Genomic DNA, 12,422 nt, shown 5'->3' with positions numbered 1-12,422 from the left:
AATCCGATCCACTGCTAGCTCCCGTCCGTTATCCCGTAAAGCAACAAAACAAACCAATGCCAATTAAACCAGTCCCTTAAGCTTCCATCTCCTCCTCCTCCTCGGCCATCCCCCCCTGTCCAAAGGCTTTCAAAAAGAAAAAAGAAAAGAAAAAGTTATAACTATGGTACAATACTTATTCATGCATTCACCACTGCGCCGAACCCCCCCCCCGGTCAAGTTGTTTTTCGTCTCGTGTTTTAATTCATTCCGCTCAGCTCTGTCAGTCTTTTTTTTCAGTCTTTTTTTTCTTTTCTTTTTTCGTCGTCATCTTATTGTCCATTGGGTCTGCGGTTTTTTTTCTCTCTCTATGTAGCAAAGTAGAGCTACTACTTTACTTCGTACCCCTCATCAATCGATCCATACCATATCATACTGCCCTGCCACACCCTACCCGCCGTCCCCGCGCGCAAAACCAAACCGAACCAGTCGCCACCACCACCAGCGAGCTAGCTAGCCACCTAGAAGTCCGACTCCTCCTGAAAGAACATCGTGAACGAGATGATGGTCCCGTAGATGAGCAGGCCGCCAAGAATCGACATGACCATGGCCGACACCTGGATGATTCCCGAGTGTGCCAGCGCCGCCGGGAGAGCTACAAAACCACACAACACACACACATTAGCCCCCCTCTTCCCCCCCCCGCGGAGGGAGGGTGCGAAAAACTTACCAATCCCCATGACGACAAAGAAGCCTGTTAGGAAGCGGCCGAGGTCCAGCCCGGGGCCTGTGCTCTCGAAGTCGTCGGGGTTGCTCCAGCGCGAGCAGACGGCGTTGGGGAGTGGGGCGAGGCAGTAGGTTGCGACGACGAGTAGGGGGAAGTAGTTTCCGAAGAGCGCGGAGGAGAGGATCACGAGGAGGAAGCCGATCGCGAGGACCTACGGGGGGGGGGGTTAGTTGGTTGGCTGGTGGGTAGGTAGTGGTGGGGGGGGGGGGAGGTTACGAAGGAGAGGGCGATGATGGTTTTGAGACCGGCCATGGTGGGAGGGTGTGGTGTGCTGGGGTGTGGTGTGGTGGAGAGGTGCTGGGTGGAGTTGGGGTTGGGGATGTCGTGGTGTCGGAGTGGGTTGGTGGGTTTTGGAGTTGAGGTTGGAGTGAATGGGCGGGCGATGGATGGGTGGATGGATAGATGGGGCTGAGGTGACGCGAGGCGCTTGCTTGGGTGGTGAGTTGCCAAGACTGGGAAATACATGTAGCGAAAAGTGATCAGAATCTGACACCTATTCACCGTAACATTCACTTATCAGATTCTGATCACTTACCCTCAACACCCGGTACATAGCTACAGCTCGGGATCGATTGATTTTACAAGCTCCAAAGGCTTCTAATAGATGTAGTTTTTTTTTTAGCTTCGTTAACGAATCTAAGGGGCGTATCTGTAAGGAGCTCTTTTTTTTATTATTATTTATTTTTTTGCCCTAATTAAAAGCCTTTTCTATTTTGCGAACGGCGATGTCATGCATGGGTCATCACTCGGAGATACATATCGTGGTGACACAAAAAAAGGTCTGTAGGGCGGAGATGTCGGAATTTTATTTTATTTTATTTTATTTTGCAGCGCTTCTTTATGCAGATGCACGCAGTAGAGTAGCATCACTTCAATCCGGGTTGTTGGGTCGTCGGGTTCGACAGCTTGCAGGATAATGAGCGATCTTATACCACCGTATGTATAGAAAAAAAACTACATATATAAATAATTACTCTGTCTATATAATTACAGAATTCGGGCTCGGCGAGAACATTATCTACCCGTGAGTATCATTGCTCATAGCCCTCCTCCTCCTCCTCCCCGCTCACCATGAGCTCCACCCAAAAAGAAAGACGCCATACCCGACCGGCCCGACCCTTGACCCTCCCGCCCGCATCTATCTTAAAGCACCGACGCAAAGGGGACCGTAAGCCTCTTGTCGTACAGCGTGAAGAAACCCCACGTGAGAGCAACAGCTTCCCAGATCATTATAGTCTATTATTTTTTTCAGCGGTGTTAGCCCCTTCAGCGCAGTTAATGTCGTGGGCTTAAGCTTACAAAGAAAGGTGTCATTTTGTTTTTGGTGGTGGTGCTGGTGCTGGTGTTTGGTGGTGGTGATGATGATACGTGGTGTTTGAGGGTGTGAGGGGTTGCTAGAGGAGATCTTGGGAGGAGGTGGCCCCTTTTATGGAAGGACGCTGGGTTTGCATGACGTCTTGCAGTCGTCGGTATCGTTGGGTCATGATGTGTCACTCGGCGCGCATGGCAGCCAAAGGGAAGGAGCCAGGACAGAGACAGCCAAGGGGACGGGGGTGTTTTTTGGCAACACTTGTAGTAGGTGCAGTCATGTTTATCATTGACACGGAGGAAGAGGAAGAAGAAAAGAGACTTATGTCATGTAAGGAAAAAGAGCCAGCAAGCAAGCAATCAAATGCAGATGCAATTAGTCACCGTGTATGTAGAATTGTACCTTTTTTCCTCTTGTAAACCCCGACCCAAAACCAAGCTAGACACAAAAGAGAATTGAAGAAACGAATGAAAAAGCCGGACCAAACAATACCAAAGAAAGAAAAGAAAAGAAAAAAAAACAGAATAAAAAAAACAACACCAAAGGATCTACTTTTTACTTTTTTTTTTTTTTTTTTTTTTTTTTTTTTTTACAACTGATCATCAGTCTCCAGCACGATCGCCTCACCAGGCTTAAACGCCGGCAGCCCGATATACGGGCACCCCGCGCACCTGAACGCATCGCCAAGGTAACAGCTCCCGCACGAGCTCGCCTTGCCCTCAACCGTAAAGTCGATCTCCGCCAGGTCGTCCGCATTCAGCTTGATCCCCGCCGCGGCCTTCTCCTTTGCCGCCGCAAGCGCCTTGTCGGCCGCCGAGCGCTGCGTGGCGTCCTCCTCCTCGAGCTTCTCCTTGAGCCCGCATGTGCAGTCTTTGCACGCGCGCCTACGCTTCCCGGGCTTGGGACGACACTCGGCCGCTGGTCTGTGTTAGTTAAAAGCACTCTCTCAGCGATAACGGGAGAGAGACATGAGGGGGAGGTAGCTTACGTTGCTGAATCGGCGCCGCCAGGTCATCGCCGTCAAGGAGCGTCGCCTCGTCAATCAGCTCGTCGTCGTCATCCAGGTCATCGCCAAAATCAATGAACCCGACGCCGCTCGGCGCCGCTGCCACTGGCTTTGGCACCACCGTCGCGGGGCCGTCGGCCTTTCGTCGTAGCTTCAATGGGACGCTTCTTGTGTCTGGCTTTACGAGGGACCCGTCGTCCGCCACTATGAAGCCGGCCATGAGGAGGGCGAGCTTGTCGGCGCTGACGGGGGTGTTGTTCTGAGACCGCCATTTGGCACCGGGTGCCATGGAGGCAAAGACCTTTTCTAGTACTGGGGCGGAGGGCTCGGGTGTTGCGGTGGCGGGCGTGGAGAGGAGGAGCACGGTGGTGTAGGTTGTTGGGGGGAGGGACACGAGGCCGAGGGCGAGGCGGTCGAGCATTTGGACGTCTGTGGTGTCGCGCGGGAGCGCGGAGAGGGCGGACTCGAGGAGCGCGGGGGTCGAGGAGATGGACGGCGGGCAGAGGAGGAGTGTTCGACCCGTGGGGGTGGGGGCGGGGAGGGAGAAGTCGGAGGAGGAGGTGTCGACGAGGACTGCTGGTGGTGACATTTTGGACTGGCTGGTCTCGTGAGTCAAGGTATGTAGGTACTGTACTTTACTACTAGGTATTAACAAGTGGATGGGTTTTTTTTCTTTCTTTCTGGACTGTAATTGAGTAGTTTAATTTGGTGAGGCAGAGAATGTTTTTATATCGGTGTGAGTCGAGGAGGGGTGAGAATTATCTATCGGAGAGAGGGATAAAAACTCCGTGGAGAAACAGCTTAGAAATCTTTCTTTGAAATCTTTACACACTGAAGTCCGCCATTTGCAGCTTACCCGGACGACACAGATAACCAGGCAGCATCTTATCGGAGGGGAGCTGCAGGGGAATCAAATAGCGGGGCAGGCAGTGGCAGTATTGTCTGTTTTTTGCTCAAGTTGCGAATTATTGTCTATTAAGAAGTTTCCAGAGCTCATATAGTAATAATTGCAACTCTACTTCGCTAATATCAAACTCGCTGTTCCCTGCCTCCAGTCATTTCCGTTCTGAGATCTACCACGCCTACGTATTGCTCAGAACTAGGAAACCTCCGCGTCAACCCTCAACACCTCACTCAACCCCACGCACACAGCAGCATCGACAGCATATCCATCACCCCCGCCATCCATCATTTTCTGAGCATCCAAACATCTCAAAATGTTCAGAAACAACTACGACAACGATTCTGTCACCTTGTAATTAGCCATCCATAACCCCTCTTTCCATGATGAAACTCCCCCCACTAACTTGAACCTTGACAAATAGCTCCCCACAGGGCCGTATCTTCCAGGTCGAATATGCTCTCGAGGCTATAAAACAGGGCTCTGTCGCCGTGGGATTGGTCAGCAAGACACATGCCGTGCTTGTTGCCTTGAAGGTATTCTCTCCCGTGATGGAATGCGATAAAGAGCACATTGCTAACCAGGACCTGTTTGGCACCACAGCGGAACGCGGAGGAGCTGGGCAGTTACCAGAAGAAGATCATCGGTTCGGAGCAACCTCCCACATCCTCCCACAAACCTTCACATATAGCTCCGGGGTATAATACTGATGTGAGCTTTTTGTTTTTTTAGGAATCGACACCCACCTCGGCGTCGCCCTCGCCGGCCTCGCCCCCGACGCCCGCGTCCTCTCAAACTTCATGCGCCAGCAATCCATGTCCTCGCGCCTGCTGTACAACCGCCCCGTGCCCGTCGCGCGCGTCGTCAACGCCATCGCCGACAAGGCGCAGGTCAACACGCAGCACTACGGGCGGCGTCCCTACGGCGTCGGCCTGCTCGTGGCCGGCGTCGACGAGACGGGCCCGCACCTGTGGGAGTTCCAGCCGTCGGGGATGGTGCTCGAGTACCGTGGGGCGTCCATTGGCGCCCGCTCGCAGAGCGCCAGGACGTACCTCGAGCGCACGTATGAGGAGTTTGCGGAGAGCTCGAGGGAGGAGCTGGTCTTGCATGGGTTGAAGGCGTTGAGGGACTCGTTGGCGCAGGATAAGGAGCTCACGATTGCGAATACGAGTGTTGCGGTCGTGGGTGTGGGTGGGGAGAAGTTTAGGCTCTATGATGGCGATGAGGTGGGTGAGTGGTTGGAGAAGCTGGGGAATGTCCAGAGCAGTAGGGGCGGGAGGGGTGCGGAGGAGGAGGAGGAGGCTCAGGCTGCTCCGGAGGAGACTATGGATACAACGGAATAGAGTAGAAGAAAAAGTTCGTATTCCTGTAGTTTTTTTTCTTACTTGTCTGTCTTCCTGTGAATAATGGAATAACAGAGCTATGATATCAATAAGTGCCAGTGATTTTTTTTTGTGATTTTTTGTGAATTTTGAATTAATACTAGGCTCGTGGAGAATTAGGGTCCTTCCTTCTTTAGGATAAAAACACTATATGGTAACTATGTATGTAGTGACAGGCAAGAATTCTAAAATTCGACCTAATAACCCCAACTCCATAGTTTCGTAAAAGATCAAAAGAAACCCATATTCCTGTGAACCATATATAACTAAGGAAAAACCTATTTAGCTAGAAAAACTAATACAACTAGCGTCTATCTACTCCAAGCCCCAATTGAGATTCATTCTCCCAGACGCCGGGACATAATCCCGGATCCTATCCGCAACCTCCTCCGCCGTCTTCGCCTCAACAATGATTCCCTGAGCACCGGGCTTAATGAACCCCGCCTCCACAGCACTCCTCACCCACGCCAGCAGCCCATCATAAAACCCATCCACATTGAACAGCACAATAGGACACGCATGAATGCCCAGCTGGTTCCAAGTAACCACCTCAAATAGCTCCTCCATCGTCCCGAACCCCCCCGGGAGCGCGACAAACGCATTGGACAGTTTTCCCATCATGCTCTTGCGAGTGTGCATGTCGTTGACAATGGTGGTCTTGCCGTACTCGGCCTCGTCGGGCGTGGCGCCGCCCTGCTCGAAGGCTACGAGTGCTTGCGGGACGATGCCGTGCACGTTGCCGCCGAGGGAGCGGAGTGTGCGTGCGATGGTGCCCATGAGGCCCACGGTGCCGCCGCCGTAGACGAGGGACCAGTTGTTGGCGTGGAGGGTGGTGGCGAGGGCGGTGGCGGCGGTCATGTAGGAGGGGGAGGTGCCGGCGTTGGCGCCGCAGCTAGGAGGGGAGTGTTAGTATGTGTGTATATGGGTTTTGTGGTGGTGGGGGGTGGGGTGGAGGGGGGAGTTACAAGACACAGACGGAGAAGGAGTCGGAGGTGGGGTCGCCGACGGAGGGGGTGGAGGTGCCGGTGCCGTTCTGGGATACTGATGCCATGGTGAAGGGGGTTTGCTTGGGATTGGGTGTGGTGGATTGTAGGTGTTGTAGATGGGATTGTAGGTATGTAGGTATGTAGCTATGTAGTGGTAGGTAGTGGTATGGAGTAGTGTGTGAGTAATAGCTCTAGTTTCCGAGTTTTCTCAAATGTTCTGAAGTAGCGAGCTAGAGGAGAGAAGACTCATTGCTTTATATAACCACTTTTTCAGCTCCCCTCCCCCTCCCGCCTCCTCTCACCAGGTTCCTATCATATCATACCCACACTGCATCCGCATGATCACGATTCCCCTTACCTCGCTCGCCTTCCCTAGCTAGCAGCTAGCTACCCGCCTGCCTGCTTACTCTACTTGGTCGCCTAACCCGTCGAGCCAATTGCATTGCTATGTGGATGGGATGTGGTTGCGCTCCTGCCTGGTTGGCATAAGCCCAATTCGCTGCTGAAGAAAAGAGAGAGAAAAAAGAAATATAAACATCGGTCATCTGTGTCAAGGTCGGTTGAGCCTCATGTCGTCATACCTCTCTCTCTCTTCCTGCAGCTGGGGCGAGCTACTCTATGTAATAGTCAATGCTTCCCATACGTACACAACCAGCAATGGAGCACGGAAGCAGATCAAACACTAGATGGAGCATGGGAAGGGACTTGACTCGATTACTTTTTGGAAACTGGGAAGTTGTTCCGGCGTATTGGCCGTATGTACTCTAGAGTACAGGGGTGGGGTTGAGGTTGTGCTCAGTTACCTATGCGAGTACGTACTCTAGGTTTGACGCTGGCGATGGGGACGCAGGCATCGTGTATGCTGTTCCTGATGATCATGCAATGCGCTGCACGGCATCGGAGAGGCTGTTCTGGAAGTCTTCTGACGTGGGGCCTTCATAGGGTTCCGATGCTTACCAGGCCTTGCATGGGCTTTTATGGTCATATCATGGGGCTGCTAATGGAGGGGCAGGGTCATGGATGCTCACTCGGGAGTGGGGGGTTTGGTGGAGTACGGGGGGAAGGCTGTTTGTTTGACAAGTGTTTAAATAGAGTTATTGGATGCAGAGCCGGCCCTTTTAGGGCTCTGTTGGCGCTGTGGTCCTGTTGTGCACGTTGATGGGGTTCAAATGGGGTGCCTAGTCCCCTGATCTGTTGCATCGTTGATTCAATTGGACTATGGTCTCTATACTGTAGTAAATCTGGGCTGATCTTAGGGATTTGGGCCTGTGCGGGATGAATTGTTTAAGGTTGGAAGAGAGTTTACGGCATTGTGGAGAGAGGTTAAGCTTTAGGACAATACTATGCGAGTCATGACCCAGGCCGGCCTCTTTTTTAATGCAACCCAATTTCGGTGCTGTTACTCGGTCGTTGAGAAGGAGCCGGATCGGGTTCCAGCTCCGATTATAACTGGTCTCGGACCGACTTACGGATACAACTGCGCAGTATCTAAGAGCAGCTTAGCCCATGGTTATACTTAACAAGTACCCCCTAGGTCTCTCACTTGGCTGCTTGTTCCTAGATATTACTTCCTCATAGTCAACTAGGTTCCCAAACCGGAACTCAAGGACCGCTCTATGATATTTATACCTTGATATCTACGTACGTACCAGCAGCAGCCACCCTCCCGGCCATCCCAAACGCCATGCCAATCAATTACCCACAACCACATTCCACATTCCACATTACCGCCTATCTCCCAGTCCACACATCCCCCCCGCTCATGAATCCGCCCCTCCCCATGCCCATACCCGACCCGCCTCCCCCGCCCACACTCCGCTCCTTCGGCCGCTTCGCAACCTTCCCCGCGTCGCGCACAGCCTTGACAATCTTGCCGAGATCCGTCTCGACGACGCACCCGCCGATGATCATCTCCTCGAGCGTTGCGTGCAGCGTCTCGAAGTTGAAGATGAGGTCGAGCTCGCAGACGTTCTCGAAGAGGGCGTCGAGCGCTTGCACGAACACTTGGATTAGGTCCAGGAGACCGAGGGGTGACTCGAGTGAGTCGCTGATCACGATGAAGTAGAGCGTGGCATAGTGACGGTAGAGGAGGGTGGTGGGTTCGTCGCCGGCGCTGGTGTTCCAGGATGTTGAGGAGGAGGAGCCGGCGAGGAGGGGTGGGAGGCTGGTGGTGAGGGCTGGGAGTTAGTATTCTCGTGTACATGGGGTTCAAATATTGTTGGGTAGGGAGAGAGCTACGGGAGGAAGTTGCAGGCGGAGGCAGGGCGGTTTGAGACGAGGGAGAAGATCTGGGTGAGGAGCTTTTGCTGCAGTGAGACGTCCTGAGAGGTACTGGTTAGTTGGTTGTTTTGGGGAAATGTTTATAGAAAATAGAGACGAACAATCTGGGAGTAGAACTTGGTCAGACGCGGCTGGCCGTTATTGTTGAATACTAGTACGGCGTTGATCATGGTGAGAGCTGTGGTTTGGGATTGGTTGCTTGGGATGGAGCTTCTTGACGTTGGAGGCTCTTATCAATTGGAGATCTTATCAGATCTCATATTTGCCTAGCGCGATATCTGGTTATGTCAAGGGCTTTCAGTTTCGTCTACGATACAGTTATCTTGACCAAATTTATAGCAGAGTAGCAATGAATCGTATTTTCTGAAGATATCTTTTGTCTCATCACTCTGATCAGCCCGTATTTATTTGATCTTCTTTTAGTCTCTGACCGTTCTTTAATCCCATGCATTAAATGACCTGATAAGGACTACATTTTGGGTCTCTTTGACTGTGGCCATTCTGTACCATGCCAGGGGACCACTAAGATCGGCAATCTCAATTCTGAGCAGAGCATTTTCTGTTTCCCTTCAAAGACTCTCATCTCAAACGATTACTATCTGTCCATATTTAGGACCCCCAAGATCCACGACACCTTGGAGCTAGCTTTTAGCTGAGATAAGATGGGTATCGTATGTGCGAATCCTTGACCCCCGGGGGAGGGTTTCCAGCTCGTAATAGCGAATCATTTAAAGATTTCTTTAAAAAAAATCTGAATACAGTACTGCCTTCCAATTTCTCTTGTTTTGGGGCATTAGATTGTAAATACAATTGTAGTCTTGTGAAGTTGGTATCTTTGGTTGTATATCTCAGACCGCATCCTGACAGATTAGGGTACAGGCATGATAAGCAGTCCCAGAAGCCCTAAACAACCCACACACATCACAGCGGCGCCCCACGATCACGATGGCCGTAGCAACCACCAACGCGCCAAAGTCGTTTCTTCGCCTGGACAACCGATTACGACAACACCGACCACCAAACGAGCCCTCACGACCCCCGAATTCACCACCAACTGATTCAAAATGGTAAGGATTCTCCATGTCCAATTTTTGTCTTTTTTTTTTTTTTTATCCGTCCGTTTTTCTGGTGGTGCCGAACCGGGATTATTTTTCGCGATACCGAGGCCGAGATGGACGACATTTTCCTGGAGCAGAGATGAGAGGTAGCGGATCTTGAAATTGTTTCGAGGTTCGGGGGTTTGCCGGGATTTTCGGATGTGGGGAAGGGATGGATGTGGGGGATCGATTTGCATTCGGTTTGGCCAGTGGCGTCAACGGGACACAGATACCTATCAACAAACTCGTCCAAACGTACAGAAAGATCATGCCAACTGCCGCCATTCACCTCGAAGCAATTTGGAAATTCTGGGCAGAGGATGAGCTGGGAACGAAGCTCCGGACACAGCAAACCAGCATTCGCCACCACCGGATATGTAAAATGGAAATGAGAGTCATGACTCAGAGCGCTCGCTAACAACTCTGGCTCCTCTAGGTCAACGTCCCCAAGACCCGTAAGACCTACTGCAAGGGCAAGTCCTGCAAGAAGCACACACAGCACAAGGTCACCCAGTACAAAGCCGGAAAGGTCCGTTCTCGTTCCCTCGAATGTCAGCACCCCGAAAGTAAACTAACGAAGCCCCACCATTTTCCAGGCCTCTTTGTTCGCCCAGGGAAAGCGTCGTTATGACCGCAAGCAGTCCGGTTATGGAGGTCAGACTAAGCCCGTCTTTCACAAGAAGGCGAAGACCACCAAGAAGGTCGTGTTGAGACTGGAGTGCACTATCTGCAAGACCAAGGCCCAGCTTGCCCTGAAAAGATGCAAGCACTTCGAGCTTGGGTACGCTACAATCCTCCCCGCGATCGGTGTTAAAAACGGTACTGACATGCTGGTTTCTCTCTCTTCAGTGGTGACAAGAAGACCAAGGGTGCCGCTCTTGTCTTTTAAATGCAATAAAAAAACCCGGTGTTTCATTTCTCGTTTTTTTTTTACATTTCTTTCTTTCTTGGTTGGCATTGGAGGGGATTGGCAACTTCGGATCAAAAAGTAGTAATGTCATCATACTGCAAATCTGAAGAAGTTGGCAAAAAATTAGAGATAACGTCAATATGTTGTTTCTAGTAACTAGTCCTGGGCACCGGGGAAGGAGGAATGGGTGATGAGGAAACCTATCTATATACCTACTACCTGCCAGCCATTGTATAAAGGGAAAAAAATGGGAAACAGTATCATCAATCTGCTGGCATAGTTTTTTGGTGCTTCGGTTGGAGAGCTCTCAAATAGAGGAGACTATTTTTAACCAGGTTTGATGTAAGCGTATATGCATTAGAGGCACTTAACTTAATCTACAGTAAATCCGTTTGTATTTGGCCGTGGGCACTGTTTTTCTCCAAAATTTAAATACACAGGTTGTCACTACATGTAGTCAAGATGAGTCGCGATCGTCATAGGCCGAGTGAGGAATTGTGATTCCTCTCTTGGCAGATGGGTGATATTACTCAGTAACCATTTAAAACGATGCATACAGATGGGGCACCTTCACTAGACTTCCCCAGGGAAAGAACTCATCCGGCATAACCTAGTTTAATATGCCCAAGTCTCTACTTGTAAACCTCGCCGTCGAGGAACTTAATAGACAACGAGTGATACTTCATGACCCACAACCCACCCATATGTTGTCATATTGTTAATAAGAATAATGTGGATATATTGACGATAGTGCGATATAAGAATGTGCAAGCTAGATTTTGTCTAGCTGTACCTGTTTTATACGGTGACGTAAAAGCGCCTGGGGTGTGTGAATGTCTGCCTGGATTTGGGGGATTCTTGATATATTGTAGAATCTGGGTAAAAGTGTTCAACACCGTTCATCTCGAACTCAATGAATGTTTTGGCGAACAATTTTTGGGGGACTCATGATTTCTGAGACTGGACCCACACCCGTTGCTTGGTCAGGCGACACAAGGGGTCGGTTGTGGGGTATATCCTGCACTTGGTCAGTACCTCCATCGAGCTGATGTGATAAAATTCCGCGTGTATGTTTTGGAGCGTGTCCCTATGTCCTCTTCGAGCGCTGTGGTTGTTCGTGGTTTTAGAGTTTGACTCCCAAGGCCCACAAGGTACCTCGGAGTAAAGTGAGCTGACGATCTTGAGGTACCTCGGTCTTGCAAACCCTTCGCCTCGAGCTAAAGTGAAGTGAAAAAGACCCTAGGTATCGCGGATAAAACTAGGTCTGGTACTATATAACACCGGTGGATTCCTTGGGTCGCTCTTGACACTGTACGCTGAGTGGGTAGAAATAGGTTCGTAAATACTAATATCTGCAGTCTAGTCAGACAGTACTCGAGGTAAAGCGGAGAGGTGGTTAGCTTCGACTCCTTTGGCTTTGTACAGCCTTAATCTGTGGGCGGGAACACGTATGCATCGAGGTACTTCTGTGTGTCTTGATGCTGAGTATCGAATATGCATGCATTAACTGTTGATATGGAAAAGCCCTAGCTCCGGTCGTGAGTGCGTTGGAGACTGACGAAACAATTAATATCACTCAATTCTTCACATGAGGCGGAGCTAAGACGGCCTTCAGGGCCGATCCTCAGAACTGTCCACGACTAACACACGTAAGCTACCTATGTTTGCACATTTATCGTTGAGTTCAAACTCCATGGCCCATGATACGGAAGAGTGGGAGGTGAGAAGGTAAACAGGCCACTTGACTAGGCACTCAAGATAAAACAAAAAGAAGAAATAGAAGAG

General features: G+C 50.8%; 7 protein-coding genes across 7 annotated transcripts; 2 read left to right on the top strand and 5 right to left on the bottom strand.

Annotated features, from left to right (window-relative positions):
• Positions 1-500: 500 nt before the first annotated feature.
• On the bottom strand, positions 501-1,018 carry LAJ45_03427 (uncharacterized protein; the record flags this gene model as incomplete). Its single annotated transcript, XM_046113013.1, has 3 exons — positions 501-634; positions 710-917; positions 983-1,018. The coding sequence occupies 3 exons, from the start codon at positions 1,016-1,018 to the stop codon at positions 501-503; spliced, it is 378 nt and encodes a 125-aa protein (XP_045973890.1).
• Positions 1,019-2,664: 1,646 nt separating this feature from the next.
• On the bottom strand, positions 2,665-3,670 carry LAJ45_03426 (uncharacterized protein; the record flags this gene model as incomplete). The annotated part of the gene is made up of 2 exons (XM_046113012.1): positions 2,665-2,993; positions 3,064-3,670. 2 exons carry the CDS (start codon positions 3,668-3,670, stop codon positions 2,665-2,667), a joined length of 936 nt encoding a protein of 311 aa, XP_045973889.1.
• Positions 3,671-4,298: 628 nt separating this feature from the next.
• On the top strand, positions 4,299-5,325 carry LAJ45_03425 (uncharacterized protein; the record flags this gene model as incomplete). The annotated part of the gene is made up of 4 exons (XM_046113011.1): positions 4,299-4,336; positions 4,407-4,518; positions 4,586-4,628; positions 4,715-5,325. The coding sequence occupies 4 exons, from the start codon at positions 4,299-4,301 to the stop codon at positions 5,323-5,325; spliced, it is 804 nt and encodes a 267-aa protein (XP_045973888.1).
• A 354-nt stretch (positions 5,326-5,679) lies between these two features.
• On the bottom strand, positions 5,680-6,415 carry LAJ45_03424 (uncharacterized protein; the record flags this gene model as incomplete). Its single annotated transcript, XM_046113010.1, has 2 exons — positions 5,680-6,256; positions 6,330-6,415. 2 exons carry the CDS (start codon positions 6,413-6,415, stop codon positions 5,680-5,682), a joined length of 663 nt encoding a protein of 220 aa, XP_045973887.1.
• A 1,113-nt stretch (positions 6,416-7,528) lies between these two features.
• LAJ45_03423 (uncharacterized protein) lies at positions 7,529-8,036 on the bottom strand (the record flags this gene model as incomplete). Its single annotated transcript, XM_046113009.1, has 3 exons — positions 7,529-7,838; positions 7,894-7,907; positions 7,980-8,036. 3 exons carry the CDS (start codon positions 8,034-8,036, stop codon positions 7,529-7,531), a joined length of 381 nt encoding a protein of 126 aa, XP_045973886.1.
• Positions 7,816-8,800, bottom strand: LAJ45_03422 (uncharacterized protein; the record flags this gene model as incomplete). The annotated part of the gene is made up of 6 exons (XM_046113008.1): positions 7,816-7,838; positions 7,894-7,917; positions 7,980-8,081; positions 8,141-8,514; positions 8,589-8,671; positions 8,732-8,800. 6 exons carry the CDS (start codon positions 8,798-8,800, stop codon positions 7,816-7,818), a joined length of 675 nt encoding a protein of 224 aa, XP_045973885.1.
• An 894-nt stretch (positions 8,801-9,694) lies between these two features.
• Positions 9,695-10,616, top strand: LAJ45_03421 (uncharacterized protein; the record flags this gene model as incomplete). The annotated part of the gene is made up of 4 exons (XM_046113007.1): positions 9,695-9,697; positions 10,164-10,256; positions 10,324-10,508; positions 10,577-10,616. 4 exons carry the CDS (start codon positions 9,695-9,697, stop codon positions 10,614-10,616), a joined length of 321 nt encoding a protein of 106 aa, XP_045973884.1.
• Positions 10,617-12,422: the final 1,806 nt, after the last annotated feature.

The sequence above is a fragment of the Morchella importuna genome (assembly GCF_003444635.1).
Source record: "Morchella importuna strain M04M26 chromosome Unknown Morimp01GS007, whole genome shotgun sequence".
Taxonomy (NCBI): domain Eukaryota; kingdom Fungi; phylum Ascomycota; class Pezizomycetes; order Pezizales; family Morchellaceae; genus Morchella; species Morchella importuna.
This window is presented reverse-complemented; position numbering and strand designations above follow the sequence as displayed.